This window comes from Herpailurus yagouaroundi, unplaced genomic scaffold, assembly GCF_014898765.1.
Source record: "Herpailurus yagouaroundi ecotype Mexico unplaced genomic scaffold, PumYag 100, whole genome shotgun sequence".
NCBI lineage: Eukaryota > Metazoa > Chordata > Mammalia > Carnivora > Felidae > Herpailurus > Herpailurus yagouaroundi.
Genome location: NW_024412391.1, coordinates 87,161,291 through 87,175,649, shown reverse-complemented (window position 1 = coordinate 87,175,649; position 14,359 = coordinate 87,161,291). Strand labels below are relative to the sequence as shown.

The window sequence follows — 14,359 nt, the reverse complement described above, 5'->3', positions numbered from 1 at the left end:
TTGCCTTTCACTATGAGAAGATGCATTTGGTAGCCACTGATCCAAGGGGTATAAGAGACATGGAGAACAGGCCAGGCGCCCAACATAAAACTTGGAGCCCAATCTAACCAGTCATAGATCAGCCAAATCGCAGCCAACCCAAATTCATGAGAATGAGAAATAAAGACTTACTGTCATATGAGATTTTGCATTTGCCAATTACATAGCATTTTTATGATAACAGGATAATTCAGAAGATAATATTTTACCTATTTTAATAGCTCAGACTTCAACATTTCCATTGGACTGTGATATTTTAGTGAAAAATCTTTCCCTCTCTCTGACACATATAAATATTGTCATACAGATACAAAAACAAAAGTGTGATTACAGGTCTATAAAATAGCACATCTAAGAAAGACTCAGATCTAGAGGCAAAGAGTCATCTACTATGTACAGACTCTGTCTCTCATGCTGATTCAGTAGAGAAGTTAACGATCATTGGGCCCTTCATCCTCTCTAAAATAATATCAGTCAAAAATTGCAGTTATAGCCTAATTTATATGAAAATAGCACCACAAAACTATACCATGAAAAGCACTATTTTTACTAAAGCAATATGTCACAGTCAAAGTATTATTGTATCCCAAGTAACCCGAATGCATAGAAACAGAAGTATTTTGGCTATTACTTTATGACTAACAGATATCTTTAATCCTATCACTCTTCGACTACCTCTACCATGACTACTCTAATTCAGGCCACCAACATCTCTAGCCTGGACTAGTTCAATAGCTTCACAACTGTTCTTCCACTTCTACCCTTGTCTTCTACAATCTTTTTCTCAACACGGTACCTAAACTCATCCTTAAAAAAAAAAATGTCACATCATATCATTCTTCTGCTCAAAACACTCCATTGGCTTATACACTTATTCAAAATAAAAGTCAAACTCCTTCAGTAAGAGTCACCCTGAACTCTTCATGATCGTGCTAACCAACATCTCCCTGAGTTTCTTCCTATTACATTCCTCTTGGCTCACTCTGCCTTGCTGGTCCTCAAACATGCCCAGCACATTCCTGCCTCAGGTCCTTTGCACTTGCTGTTTTATTTTTATTTTTTTCATGTTTATTTATTTCTGAGACAGAGAGAAACAGAGCATGAGTGGGAGAGGGGCAGAGAGAGAGAGGGAGACACAGAATCTGAAGCAGGCTCCAGGCTCTGAGCTGTCAGCACAGCTCACAAACTGTGAGATCATGACCTGAGCCAAAGTCGGTCGCTCAACCGACTGAGCCACCCAGGTGCCCCTGCACTTGCTGTTTTTCTTTCCTGAAACCATCTCTGCCAATATCTACATGATTCACTCCTTTACTTCATCCAGGTCTCTGCTCAAATGTCACCTTATCAAGGGAAACTTCTCTTACTTCCAAGCATAAAATAGCTCCTCCTCACCTCATCCCCCTCGCCCTACTTTATTTCTCTTTTGCCCTTATCACTACTGGGTTCAATTATAAAAGACAAAAACAAAAGAATGTTTTTGTTTCTGTATTTACTATCTATCTCCCTAACCTATAATGCAAACCTCAATGAAAGTATAAATATGTGTTATTCAGTGCTACATCCCAGGACCTTAGAATATTGCCTGGCAGATCATAGGCCTGCAGTAAATATTTAGAAGATGAATGAATAAAGACTGAAAATATTAAGAAAGTTTTCTGACAAAAACTATCAATGTAACTTGGAATTTTCAGAGCCACCTCTCTATATTGCATCCCTAATTAATACATAATTGCTTATAAAATAGAAAACTTAACTAATATAATGACTTTTTTCTTTTGGACCTAAAGACACACACACACACACACACACACACACACAATGTTCACCGGCTCAACAATCTGGAAGACTATATATAAAGCACTCTTTTCCTTCACCTGGCTTAACGCTTTTGAATATATTAAAGGGATATGTTGGGATCCTGTGCTATCTTTTTTTTTAATGTTTTTATTTTATTATTATTATTTTTTTTTTTTTGAGACAGAGAGAGACAGAGCATAAACAGGGGAGGGGGAGACACAGAATCTGAAGCAGGCTCCAGGCTCTGAGGTGTCAGCACACAGCCCGACACGGGGCTCTAACTCACAGAGTGTGAGATCATGACCTGAGCTGAAGTCAGACACTCAACCAACTGAGCCACCCAGGCGCCCCGAGACACTGTGCTATCTTAAAGCCAACTAATATTTCACCTATATTTCTATGTATTAATTAATAACAGTACTTCGTAAATGTTTGTAGAATATCAGTAGAAAAATGGGCAAAAAACTACAGACATACAATACAAGAAGAAATACAAACAGCCAATCAAAGCATGAAAATCTTCATTTAGGTTAATGTTCTTTAACGATGAGTTGGGGGTGAGGGCAAGGGAGAACGGAATCACTTCAGGAAAGCCAACACTAGCAAGAGGTTTCTTACGTACATAAAGAAACCCAATAACTGAAAAGTCTACTCACTGGGGAGGGTGTGGGGTACAGATACCTGTGATGGAACAATAGATGATGTGAGGAGCAATCTTGTCTATATCTTCATATCCTAGGCCCATTGCAGACAGTTTGCCAGGGACATAGTTTTCCACAAACACATCACAAACAGCTGCGAGCTGAGGAAAGAGGTGAAGATGAGTCAGACTTCTTCAGGGACCTTCCAGACTTTCAACAAGCCCCCACATGACACAATTCTAGTTTCAGTAAACACAGTTGATCTTCACTTTGTAATAGTCCAGAAAAACAACAAGAAAAGTAGAATTACAAAGTAGAATTAAATAAACATAAAGGCTCTGGTCAACTACTTGAGATATTACTGCCAATAAAACAATGGCCATTAAAATATTTGGTAACTACCATGGCGTTAAGTGGATTCTGCTTATGTTATATGTTAAGAAATATCTAGGTTACATGGTCCCAACATATTCTCAGAAGTTTCAGTAGGAAAGGTAAAATATATGTATAAAAATATATGAAAAACATCTTCTAAACCCTTTATAAAAAACTAAATATGATGTTTTTTGCTATTCATCATGGTCACTATGTAATGTTCCTCATTACAACCTGAACATATAGGTGTTTAATACATGTAAACATGATTCAGAAATGTCTTCATACTTTTCAGATGCTTCCTTTCCAAAGAGTTCTAAATGTATTTAATTAATCATTTAAATATATATATTCATATTAATATAATATATATACATATATACATATATATAATATATATAAATATGCATATTAAACCATAGCTCAGTGAATCAGTAAGTCAGAAACAAGGCCCAGATTTTGATTCCCAGATCACTGCAATCCGAATTAGAGGACAATGAACCACTGTAAACCTTAACCTTAAATTTTCAAAATTTCAATTGTGACTACACATCTTTTAAGGTATGTTTTAAAGTCATCCAAAAATTATACTATTTCACCCAGAGAAATTCATTACAGTAATCCTTTTTTTTAAAGAATTTATTTTTAAGTAATCTCTACACCCAACGTGGGGCTCGAACCTACAATCCCAAGATCAAGAATCACATACTCCACCAGCCAGGGCCCCCATTACAGTAATTCTTGAACACATTCAAGTGCCTAAAAACTATTCAACAATTTTTTTAATTCCCATGGTGACATAGACTTAAATATATCCACGCATACAAACTAATGTAATAGAGTAAGACTCTAGATAAAAGATGGGCAAACTTTTTCCATAAAAGGTCAAATAGTAAATATTTCAGCCTTTGAAGGCCACATACATTCCCTGTCAGATACTCTTCTTTATTTTCCTTCAGCAATCTTTAAAAATGTAAAATCGATTCTTAGTCCAAGGACCATACAGAAACAAACCTGATATGACCCACATTATCTACAAACCTCTGCTCTAGATTAAAAAGACTGAATTAGCATCAACTTTAGATGGAAACATGTAAATAAACTGAATGCCTATATGTTACTGTGTCACTGAGTTTGGAATATATATATGGAATTGTCAGATTTAACAAAATTTGGAGGGAGGGGATCTCAGGAAACATCTCAAGGAAATAAGCTGTCATCCTCCAGAGCTCCTGAAACAGTGGCACCAGGAGCCAGGTAAACACTTCTCTGGAGAGAAATGATAAATATATTAAGACATAGGACAGAGATAGAAAGGTTGAAGTATGCACTCCAAATCTCAAGCCATATAGGTGTCTTTCCAAATTTCAGGTACCAATTAACATTTGAGCTGTTTGTAAGCAACTCCATACCGGGAGAGTCCCAATAAAAATGCATTTACTTATTTATTGTTAATGATTCTACCAAGTACTGCTTGCTTAGGGATTTGGAGGAAGGCCAAGTGTTTATTTTAAATAAAACAAAATGGTACACTTTAATTTATTCCACAAATTCTTCTGAGCCTCTGTTTACTATTGACAAGGCACTCTTATGGGCTGTAAAGAAAACAAACTACATCAAACACATCTAGACTTCTACACTGGTCATCTCTTGCTGCATATATTCTGCATGGCGCACTATATAGCACTTATGCAAATGACATTTAATGAATTATTTAATTTTTAAAAATTCTGTGTGGGTTCCCCAAGAAGTTAAACATAGAATTACCATATGACCCAGCAATGCCTCTCCTAGGTATATACTCAAAAGAACTAAAATCAGGGACCCAAACAGATACTTGTATGCCAATGTTCAAGGCAGCAGTATTATTTGCAATAGCCAAAAGGTGGAAATAATCCAAGTGTCCATCAGCAGACAAATGTATCCATCCATAAAGTGGAATATTACTCATTCATAAAAAGAGAATGAAGTTCTGATACATGCTAGAACATACACAAACCTTTAAAATATTATACTAAATGGGCTCCTGGGTGGCTCAGTCGGAAGGGTGTCCGACTTCAGCTCAGGTCATGATCTTGCGGTCCGTGAGTTCAAGCCCCGCGTTGGGCTCTGTGCTGACAGCTCAGAGCCTGGAGCCTGTTTCAGATTCTGTGTCTCCCTCTCTCTCTGACCCTCCCCCATTCATCCTCTGTCTCTCTCTGTCTCAGGGGCGAATAAACGTTTAAAAAAAAATTTTTTTAATATTATGCTAAATGACATTAATCAGACACAAAAATACAAATATTGTATAATTTCACTTATATAAAATACTCACAATAGGCAAACCCATAGAGACACAAAGTAGATGAAAGATTATCAGGGGCTGGAGTGAGTGTGAAGTGGAATTATTGCTTAATGGATACAGTTTCTGTCTGGGGTGATGCAACATTTTAGAAATAGATAGTAGTGGGCCACCTGGGTGGCTCAGTCGGTTAAGCATCCAACTCTTGGTTTCCGGTCAGATCATAATCTCATGGTTCGTGAGTTCAAGCCCCACCTTGGGCTCTGTACTGACAGTTGCAGAGCCTGCTTGGGATTCTCTGTCTCCCTCACTCTCTCTGCCCCTCCCCTGCTCACTCTCTATCTCTTTGTCTCAAAATAAATAAAACATTTAAAAACAATAGCAGTACTGATTATACAGTATTAGGAATATATTAATGCCACTGAACAGTGTACTTAAAAATGGTTAAAATGGAAATTTTTATGCTCTATATATTTTACCACAACAAAAAATTTTTTAACTATGTAAGGTATTTGTATTTTTAGACTTCTAAGGAATCCTAAATCACATCTCAATCTATATAAAGTATATAGATGGACCACAAACAAATGCACTATTTCAATAACAGAAGGAAATAAATATAATGAGTAATTTATATTAATATAAAAGTATAAAAATATTTCAAGTAACCAAAAAAAGCAGATTAAAAAACAATATACATGGTATTATCTCACGTTTTCGGGAAAAATGAGTATACAAGGACATAAAGAGATTGGATATGATATACTAAAATATTAATGTCTTTGCATGAACTTGTATTATTTCTTGGGTAACATGAAAAAAAAATGGTAACTAAAAAGAGCTGTGCTCAGAGTACCATGTAGTCTGGCTCTACAACATTACAAGAAAAATACAGAAAAGTTGAGTTTAAGAGCTAAATATTTCTACTAATAAAGATGCACAGTAGTTTTTTTATGATTACCCAAGAAATCAACATGTATGCATTTTGATATTTATTTATTAAGAAATACCCCAAAAAAGTTTATAGGGCAGAAATTATTCCTTTCTCCATTTTACAAATATTTATTTTAGATATGTACTAGCCACTTACTAGATATTGATTCCAAGCTGGTCTGTCATTGACCATATTCTCTCTCCCTCTCTGTTTTAGGATATTCACCCATTTCAAGATTATATCTATTCCCTACAGCTTTAGCTAATCATTCATAAGTATTCTAAGAAAATAGTGCAAAACTCAGAGCCATGAGAAATTGATCTCCCCACTAACTACAAGTATTATATGTGATAGTTACCTCAGTAGAGACCAAATGTTTACTGCATTTCCCTGATACAATGATCTACCAGGAAATAAAAGGAGAGAAGAAGACTAGTTCCCAGTTTTACTGGTATTATATCCTCTTCCTCATCTAAGTGCTTACAAATCATTGAAAAAATCTATTCTAGAATCTGGCCCAGAATAAAAAGCAAGCACAATTTTGTATGACTTAGAGAACCTACTATCTTTTTTCTTTCTGAAAGGAGATAAAAAAAATTCTTCCCTCTAGTCACAGAGTAAATAAGAACTAAAATTCATTTGAAATATAGAGTATCTAATTCTGAGTTATCTTTATTAGATGTAATTTAAGAACAGACTAGAGATCAGAAATAGTACAGTAATTTTTTAAATGTTATATCAAATAATGTGCTTACTGGTAAGAAATGTATTCTAAAAGATTTAAGTGCCAAGTTTCATGATATCTCCCACTTTAAAATAGTTCAAACACACACACACACACACACACACACACAGGTAGGTACACATATGTAAATATGCAAATATAGCAAAATATTAAAATTATTACATGTAGGATAGGGTTATTGAAAGTTCATTATACTATTCTTTCAACTTTTCTGTACGTTTGAATTTTTCATAATAAAATGTTGGAAGAAAATAAAATCCATGACATTGCTCTATGGACCATAATATGTGCACACAATATGGATATTGTGACTATTGACTAACATAGAGAATTATTTGAAATATAAATGACATATTAGAAAGTTATCAAATCATATTGCCATGAAAATACCAGGCTCTACATAGATTTTTCGAAGCAGAGTTTTGTTTTTTGCACAAGCTGTTTTTGGTTAGCCTTGTACAAAGGAGTCATATTTTTTGGAGCTCTCATGTATCCAGCTGATTGGTTTGTAAGCTACTTTGGAACTATTTCTATAAACTAAACTCATTATGTTAGCAATCATAGCCACCACGGTCTGTATACAGAGGTTGTTTTACTACTCTTAAGCTAAAAGAGAAATCCATGCCAGAAAGATTAAAAAGACTAAGCAAAAGATAATTTTTCCCCTAGGCAATAAGATACATAACATGAATGGTACAACCAGCAATGGATATGAATAATGTCCCCATACAATCTATTTAAGTTTAATATGAGTTGAAATGTACTTTATTGTTATCAATCAGACATGAAGAGAAATCAAGCCCATGATGAAATTTATTTAAAGTTGTTACAGTATAGTAGAAAACTGGCAAGATCCAAGGAGAATTAGAAGCAAGTCCTGGAGATTCATTTACTTTGGTCTGAACTACACAAGCAGGTCCAAAATACTCAAATGTACATTTATGTCTTAGTATCAAGAGTTATGAACTCCACCCAAATACTGCCTCACTGAGAAGCTCTAATAAAATTGCAAAGTATGGGTTTAATCAAATCTGAAACCTTGACTTTTGAGGATAAAATATCAGAATGCCCTGAAATAGAAGCAAAGAAGCAGGAGCTATGAACACTAAAGATGAAACTGAGAGACAGGACAGAAAGAAGAATTGAGGCAAGAACAATTGCCTAAAACAAAATTAAATAAAATCAACTAACCACTGAAGAGAAAATAAAAAGAATGGTCTGAGAATGCAGACAATGGGAATTGGGTTCAAAGTGAGGGTAGGCCATTGCAGAAAAAATAGAGCAGGGCAACAACAATGGAGAAAAATTTAGAAAAATCAAACTACGGTTCAATTGAAAAAGAAAACAAACAAACAAAAAAAAACGTAAGTTATACTGTAGAAAAGATATGTGGAAATAAGGCACTAAGATCAGGACAATTACCACGCCTTGTGTTCAAAATATATCTAGTAAACAAAAATTCTAAATTTGTTGGAATGACCCATGAGATCCAAAGCGGATGGTCACTGATTCTAATCCTAATGATTAAAAGAAATTATCTTTCAATCAACCAGATAGATAAGGAAAGTAGCCAACAGAGCAATGATGTCAAAGTTGACGCTTTGATATGAAACAAATTTGGGGATTTGGTTCTCTAATCAAGTACATCCACTAGGGTAGATTTTAAACTTTAACAAAGACAGCAAGCAAGTTCTATCTCACATGATGAATCCAATTTCATGTGCATCAAGAACAACAATAATAGGGGCGCCTGGGTGTCTCAGTCGGTTAAGCATCCGACTTTTGCTCAGGTCATGATCTCACGGTCCGTGAGTTCGAGCTCTGCGTCGGGCTCTGTGCTGACAGCTCAGAGCCTGGAGCCTGCTTCAGATTCTGTCTCCCTCTCTCTCTGACCCTCCCCCGTTCATGCTCTGTCTCTCTCTGTCTCAAAAATAAACATTAAAAAAAATTTTTTTTAATAAAAAAAAGAACAACAATAATAGCTAATACTTAATGAGTACTAACTATGGCAAACACTCTTCTATATATTTTACACATATCAACTCAATTCTAACAAGTTTCAGACGCAGGTACTATTATTATCCCCATTTTACTGGTAAGGAATGAAGGGCATAAAGATGTTAACTAAGGGGCGCCTGGGTGGCTCAGTCAATCTTCCAACTCTTGATCTCAGCTTAAGTTATGATCTCACGGCTGTGAGATCGAGCCCCCATGTCGGGCTCCATGCTGAGCATAAAGCCTACTTGGGATTCTCTCTCTCTTACCCTCTCTCTCTGCCCCTCCCCTGCTCATTCTCTCTAAATAAACAAACAAACATTTTTAAAAAAAATGTTAAGTAACAATCAAAAAATAAACTTAAGTAACCTACCTGCAGTCACATAGCTAGTAAGTAGAGAAGGCAGGAATTGAATCTCAGCACTGGAACACTAAGGTGTGCACCAAACCATCACACAATCTTGCCTCTCAAGAAAAGATGCTCAGATTAGGTCTGGATATATTAGCCATCTGAATAAGGGTTAGAAAAAGCTTGAGCTCTCCAGTGATGTGACCTGGGTTGAAATTCCAGCTCTTCCCTTTACTAGCTATGTGATCTTTGGAGCAACACTTGAGCCCCATGAGGCTCATTTCCCTCCCATGAAAATGAGGATCCTAAGACTTCATTTACAAATAAAATTCTGAGGATTTGAGGAGATATACTGTAAGTGCCCAAGCCTAAGATCTGATGCAGAGCAGGGATTCAGTCAATAGTAGCTAGTATTAACTGAACACTTACACACTGTAGAGAAACATTATACACAACATATGAGAAATTATAAAGCATATTTTACTTACGATAAAAGTAAAGTTAAATTCCCAAATGGCATTCACAGCAAAATTAGAGATTGCAAATGAAATAAATTTTTAAAACACTTACTCTGATGTTCAAATCCCCAATTACAACCCAAGTGACAAGATGCCTTCCATAGAGCATACTGTACCTCTTTGATGATTTTCACCCCTCTTGGATCCTTGATATTAACAGCTATACTCTAAAAATTAAAATATATATATCTTAAAATAGTATCATAAATGTTTTTCATAGTACTAACAGTTCAATAAGGGAGCCATCCATAGCATAGATTCTCTTCTTAAAACAAATGTATTTTCCTCATGAAGAAACATTTAAATTATCTTTACTGATTTTATTTGCAATGCAGATATGTTAGGATGATAGCAAGTGTCATAGACTCTGGGTCTGGAGTTCTCTCTTGTCCAGCAAGAAACTGGGACACAGGATTAAAAATGCAAGTGAGGCTAATGTCCAGGAGGAGACAAAAGCCTGAGTAAGGGTCCTTGCTCTGTTTTTCTTAGGATCAGAAGGCTTAAAAATGTGGTGATGGATGTGCACAAAGAGATGATGAATCATGAATATTACCTCATGGACATGAGAGAAAGGAGATTTTGAATATATGTGGTGTTAGGGGTTTGGGTCAATACAAAACAAAATCCTGGCTCCAGGCAGAAGGTTGTTTACAGCAGACATGAGGCCCCACCTCTGTTTGCCTAAACTGGCCTAGGGGACAAGAGCATGCTATCTCAGGGTCAACAAAGTATCTTTCTTTTGCTAGTTAGCAACTTCGCTGGCCCATAGGGGTCTACACCTCTATTTACCTGTTTACCTAATTTGGTCCTTCCTTCTGTGAAAGCAGCTTTCTGCTATTGTACTAAGTTGGGGGGGGAGGGGGTTTCCACCCTGAATACCTAATCTTGTTTACCTCATCTTGGATGTTTTCATCCTAAAATTCCCTATTCCTATACCTTTGTCCTATACTGGGGGCCTTTGCCCTGTTTACCTAATCTTATTCACCTAATCTTGTTTACCCAAACTTGGGTATGTACATCCTATGGCTTTCTAATTCTTTATGCCTTGTTAACCCATTGATGAAAGCTCAGGGAAGTCCTAAGCTTATTCCCCACAAGCAAGGATTATACAAAAAAATTTTCAAACTATATCAAGTGTTAGGCAATTAGCAATCTCCAAAAGAATGAAATGTAGAGAATCAAATGATTTCTTCCTCTAATAAAATTATTCCCATTATAAACCATTACAAATTCTCATGAAATTTTTAAGTTAGTCGAGAAGGAATATTAGTTTCAAAAAAACTCTATTGTTTCTATTTGGTAACTGGTGAATGAATAAAATTTCATCTTATTTGGAATATTATTTATATATACAAAAAAAAAGGTAGAAATGAATGAACCAAGGTAATACCTAAAGTTTTATTATTACAAGAAAATTACACAAAAATCAAAGAAAGAAATATTCTTACTTTTTTATTTCGATTAACACTGAGAAAATAAGTACTTTCTGTCCCCACAAAAGGTGGCCCCCAAGTTCGTGTATCATCACCAGCTCCTGAAAATAACAGTATGAGCTATTAATCTTTATCTCTGAAACATCATAAGACATTCAAACCAACCCATCATATACATTCACAGATGCCTAAACAAAATCAGCTCAATTCAGTGGAATTGGCAATCTAGAGGGGCCATAAGAACTTGCTGGAACTGTCCAAACTCAACCTGCTCATGTTAATAATGAAATCCTTCCAAATCATCTTTCACTAGAAGACATTCCTAAAAGTCAAAATCCAGAAAGAAATGCCCTACTAGCAGTCTTTAGATTTAATAAATAGCAAATCTGAGAAAAAAAATTAATAAATGGCAAATCTAAAAGAATCACTCTCAATTTTTGGCAAGCAAGTTGGTCAGCTCTTTGGGTGTTTCTCAGCATTAAATGTACAAAGAAATGCTGAGTCTGCAAAAGATTTTTGTTAAATATTATTTAAACCAGAATAATGGTGAGATTTTATAATAAAATGGCATCTTAAGAACAATGATAAATAAATAAATCTATAAATTTTTGTGAAATCCCAGAAATAAACCAAGCATATATGGTCAACTAATATTTAATGATTTAAATAAAATCAACTAACCGCTGAAGAGAAGATAAAAAGAATGGTCTGAAAATGAAGACAATGAGAATTGGGTCCAAAGTGAGGGTAGACCATTGCAGAAAAATAGAGCAGGGCAACAACAATGGAGAAAAATTTAGAAAAATCAAACGAAGCTTCATTTTGACAAGAGAGCCAAGAACACTCAATGAAGAAAAGATAGTCTTTTCAACAAATGGTGCTGGGATAATTGGATATTCACATGCAAAATAATGAAACTGAACCTATATCTTACACCACACATCACTCACAAAAATTAACTCAAAGAAGGGGCGCCTGGGTGGATCAGTTGATTTAGTGTCTGACTTCAACTCAGGTCATGATCTCATGGTTCGTTAGTTCAAGCCCTGTGTCAGGCTTCGTGCTGACAGCTCAGAGCCTGGAGCCTGGAGCCTGCTTCAGATTCTGAGTCCCTTCTCTCTCAACCCCTCTCCCATTCATGCTCTGACTCTCTTACTCTCTCTCTCTCTCTCTCTCTCTCAAAAATAAACAAACCTTAAAACAATGTTTTAGGGGCGCCTGGGTGGCGCAGTCGGTTAAGCGTCCGACTTCAGCCAGGTCACGATCTCGCGGTCCGGGAGTTCGAGCCCCGCGTCAGGCCCTGGGCTGATGGCTCAGAGCCTGGAGCCTGTTTCCGATTCTGTGTCTCCCTCTCTCTCTGCCCCTCCCCCGTTCATGCTCTGTCTCTCTCTCTGTCCCAAAAATAAAATAAACGTTGAAAAAAAAAAAATAAAAAAAAAACAACAATGTTTTAAATTAACTCAAAATGAGTTAACTGAGTTAAATGAGTTAAAGACAACTTTAAGACCTAAAAGCATGAAACTCCTAGAAAAAACATAGGAACAAAGTTCCTTGACATGGGTCTTGGTTAATGATTTTTTTTGGATTTGACACCAAAGTACCAAGCAATAAAATCTAAAATAAACAAGTGAGACTGCATCAAACTGAAAAGCTTATGCACAGCAAAAGAAACCATTTCACTTTGTTGAAGTGAAAAGACAACTTACAGAATGGGGAAAAAATATTTGCAAATCATATAGCTCATAACAGGTTAATACCCAAACATCTAAAGAACTCACACAAGTCAACAGCTAAAAAACAAATAACCCAATTAAAAAATGGGCAAAAGGGGGCACCTGGGTAGCTCAGTCAGTTAAGTGTCAGACTTCAACTCAGGTCATGATCTCACAGTTCCTGAGTTCAAGCCCAGTGTTGGGTGAGCTTAAGCCCCACTTCAGGTGAGTCCCACTTCTCTCTCTACCTCTCTCTCTCCCTCTCTCTCTGCTCCTTGCTCACATGTACCCTCTCTCTCTCTCAAAAATAAATGAATATATAAACAAACAAATTTTTTTAAATGGGCAAAGGACCCAAAAAGACATTTTTCTAAAGATAGACAAAAGACCAACAGGTACATAAAAAGAAGCTCAACATCACTATTCATTGCAAGAATGCAAAATAAAACCACAACCTCACACCTGTTAGAATGGCCACCATCAAAAAGAAAAGAGACAACAAATGCTGGCAAGAATGTAGATAAAAGGGAACCCTTGTGCACTGTAGGAATGTAAATCAGTACAGCCACTATGGAAAACAGTATGAAATATCCTCAAAAAATTAAAAATAGAACTACAATATGATCCAGCAATTCCACTTCCTGGAATATATCCAAAGGAAACAAAAACACTAACTCAAAAAGATATGCATCCTATGTTCAAAGCAGCATTATTCACAATAGCCAAGACATGAAAACACCTGTGTCCATTGATGGATGCATGGATAAAGTTGCAAAATATATATATATATATATACACACACATATATATACACACACATATGTATATATATATGTATATATATATAGAGAGAGAGAGAGAGAGGGAGTATATACACAACTGTATGTATACACACACACACATACACACACACACATACACACAATGGAATATTATTAAGCCATAAAAAAATGAGGAAATCCTCCATTTGGGACAACATGGATGGACTTGAAAGCATCATGCTGGGGCGCCTGGGTGGCGCAGTCGGTTAAGCGTCCGACTTCAGCCAGGTCACGATCTCGCGGTCCGGGAGTTCAAGCCCCGCGTCGGGCTCTGGGCTCATGGCTCAGAGCCTGGAGCCTGTTTCCGATTCTGTGTCTCCCTCTCTCTCTGCCCCTCCCCCGTTCATGCTCTGTCTCTCTCTGTCCCCAAAATAAATAAACGTTGAAAAAAAAAATTAAAAAAAAAAAAAAAAAAGAAAGCATCATGCTAAATGAGATAACTCAGATAAAGACAAATATTGTATGATCTCATTTATATGTGGAGTTTTAGAAAATAAAAAACCAAATTCAGGGGCGCCTGGGTGGCTCAGTCGATTAAGCATCCGACTTCGGCTCAGGTCATGATCTCACGGTCCGTGAGTTTGAGCCCCATGTCAGGCTCTGTGCTGACAGCTCAGAGCCTGGAGCCTGCTTCGGATTCTGTGTCTCCCTCTCTCTCTGACCCTCCCCCATTCATGCTCTGTCTCTCTCTGTCTCAAAAATAAATAAACATTAAAAAA

The 14,359-nt window shown here is 36.4% G+C and overlaps 1 protein-coding gene across 2 annotated transcripts in view; it reads right to left on the bottom strand.

Moving 5' to 3' along the window:
- The window catches only part of SUGCT (succinyl-CoA:glutarate-CoA transferase), a 775,778-nt gene that overhangs the window by 731,254 nt on the left and 30,165 nt on the right, over positions 1 to 14,359 (bottom strand). For both annotated transcript variants that reach the window (XM_040473014.1, XM_040473015.1), the window contains exons 4-6: positions 11,123 to 11,208; positions 9,791 to 9,841; positions 2,518 to 2,638 (exon numbers count right to left, since the gene is read on the bottom strand). In XM_040473014.1, the coding sequence (XP_040328948.1) occupies positions 2,518 to 2,638; positions 9,791 to 9,841; positions 11,123 to 11,208 (258 nt within the window). The remainder of the gene's footprint in view (positions 1 to 2,517; positions 2,639 to 9,790; positions 9,842 to 11,122; positions 11,209 to 14,359) is intronic.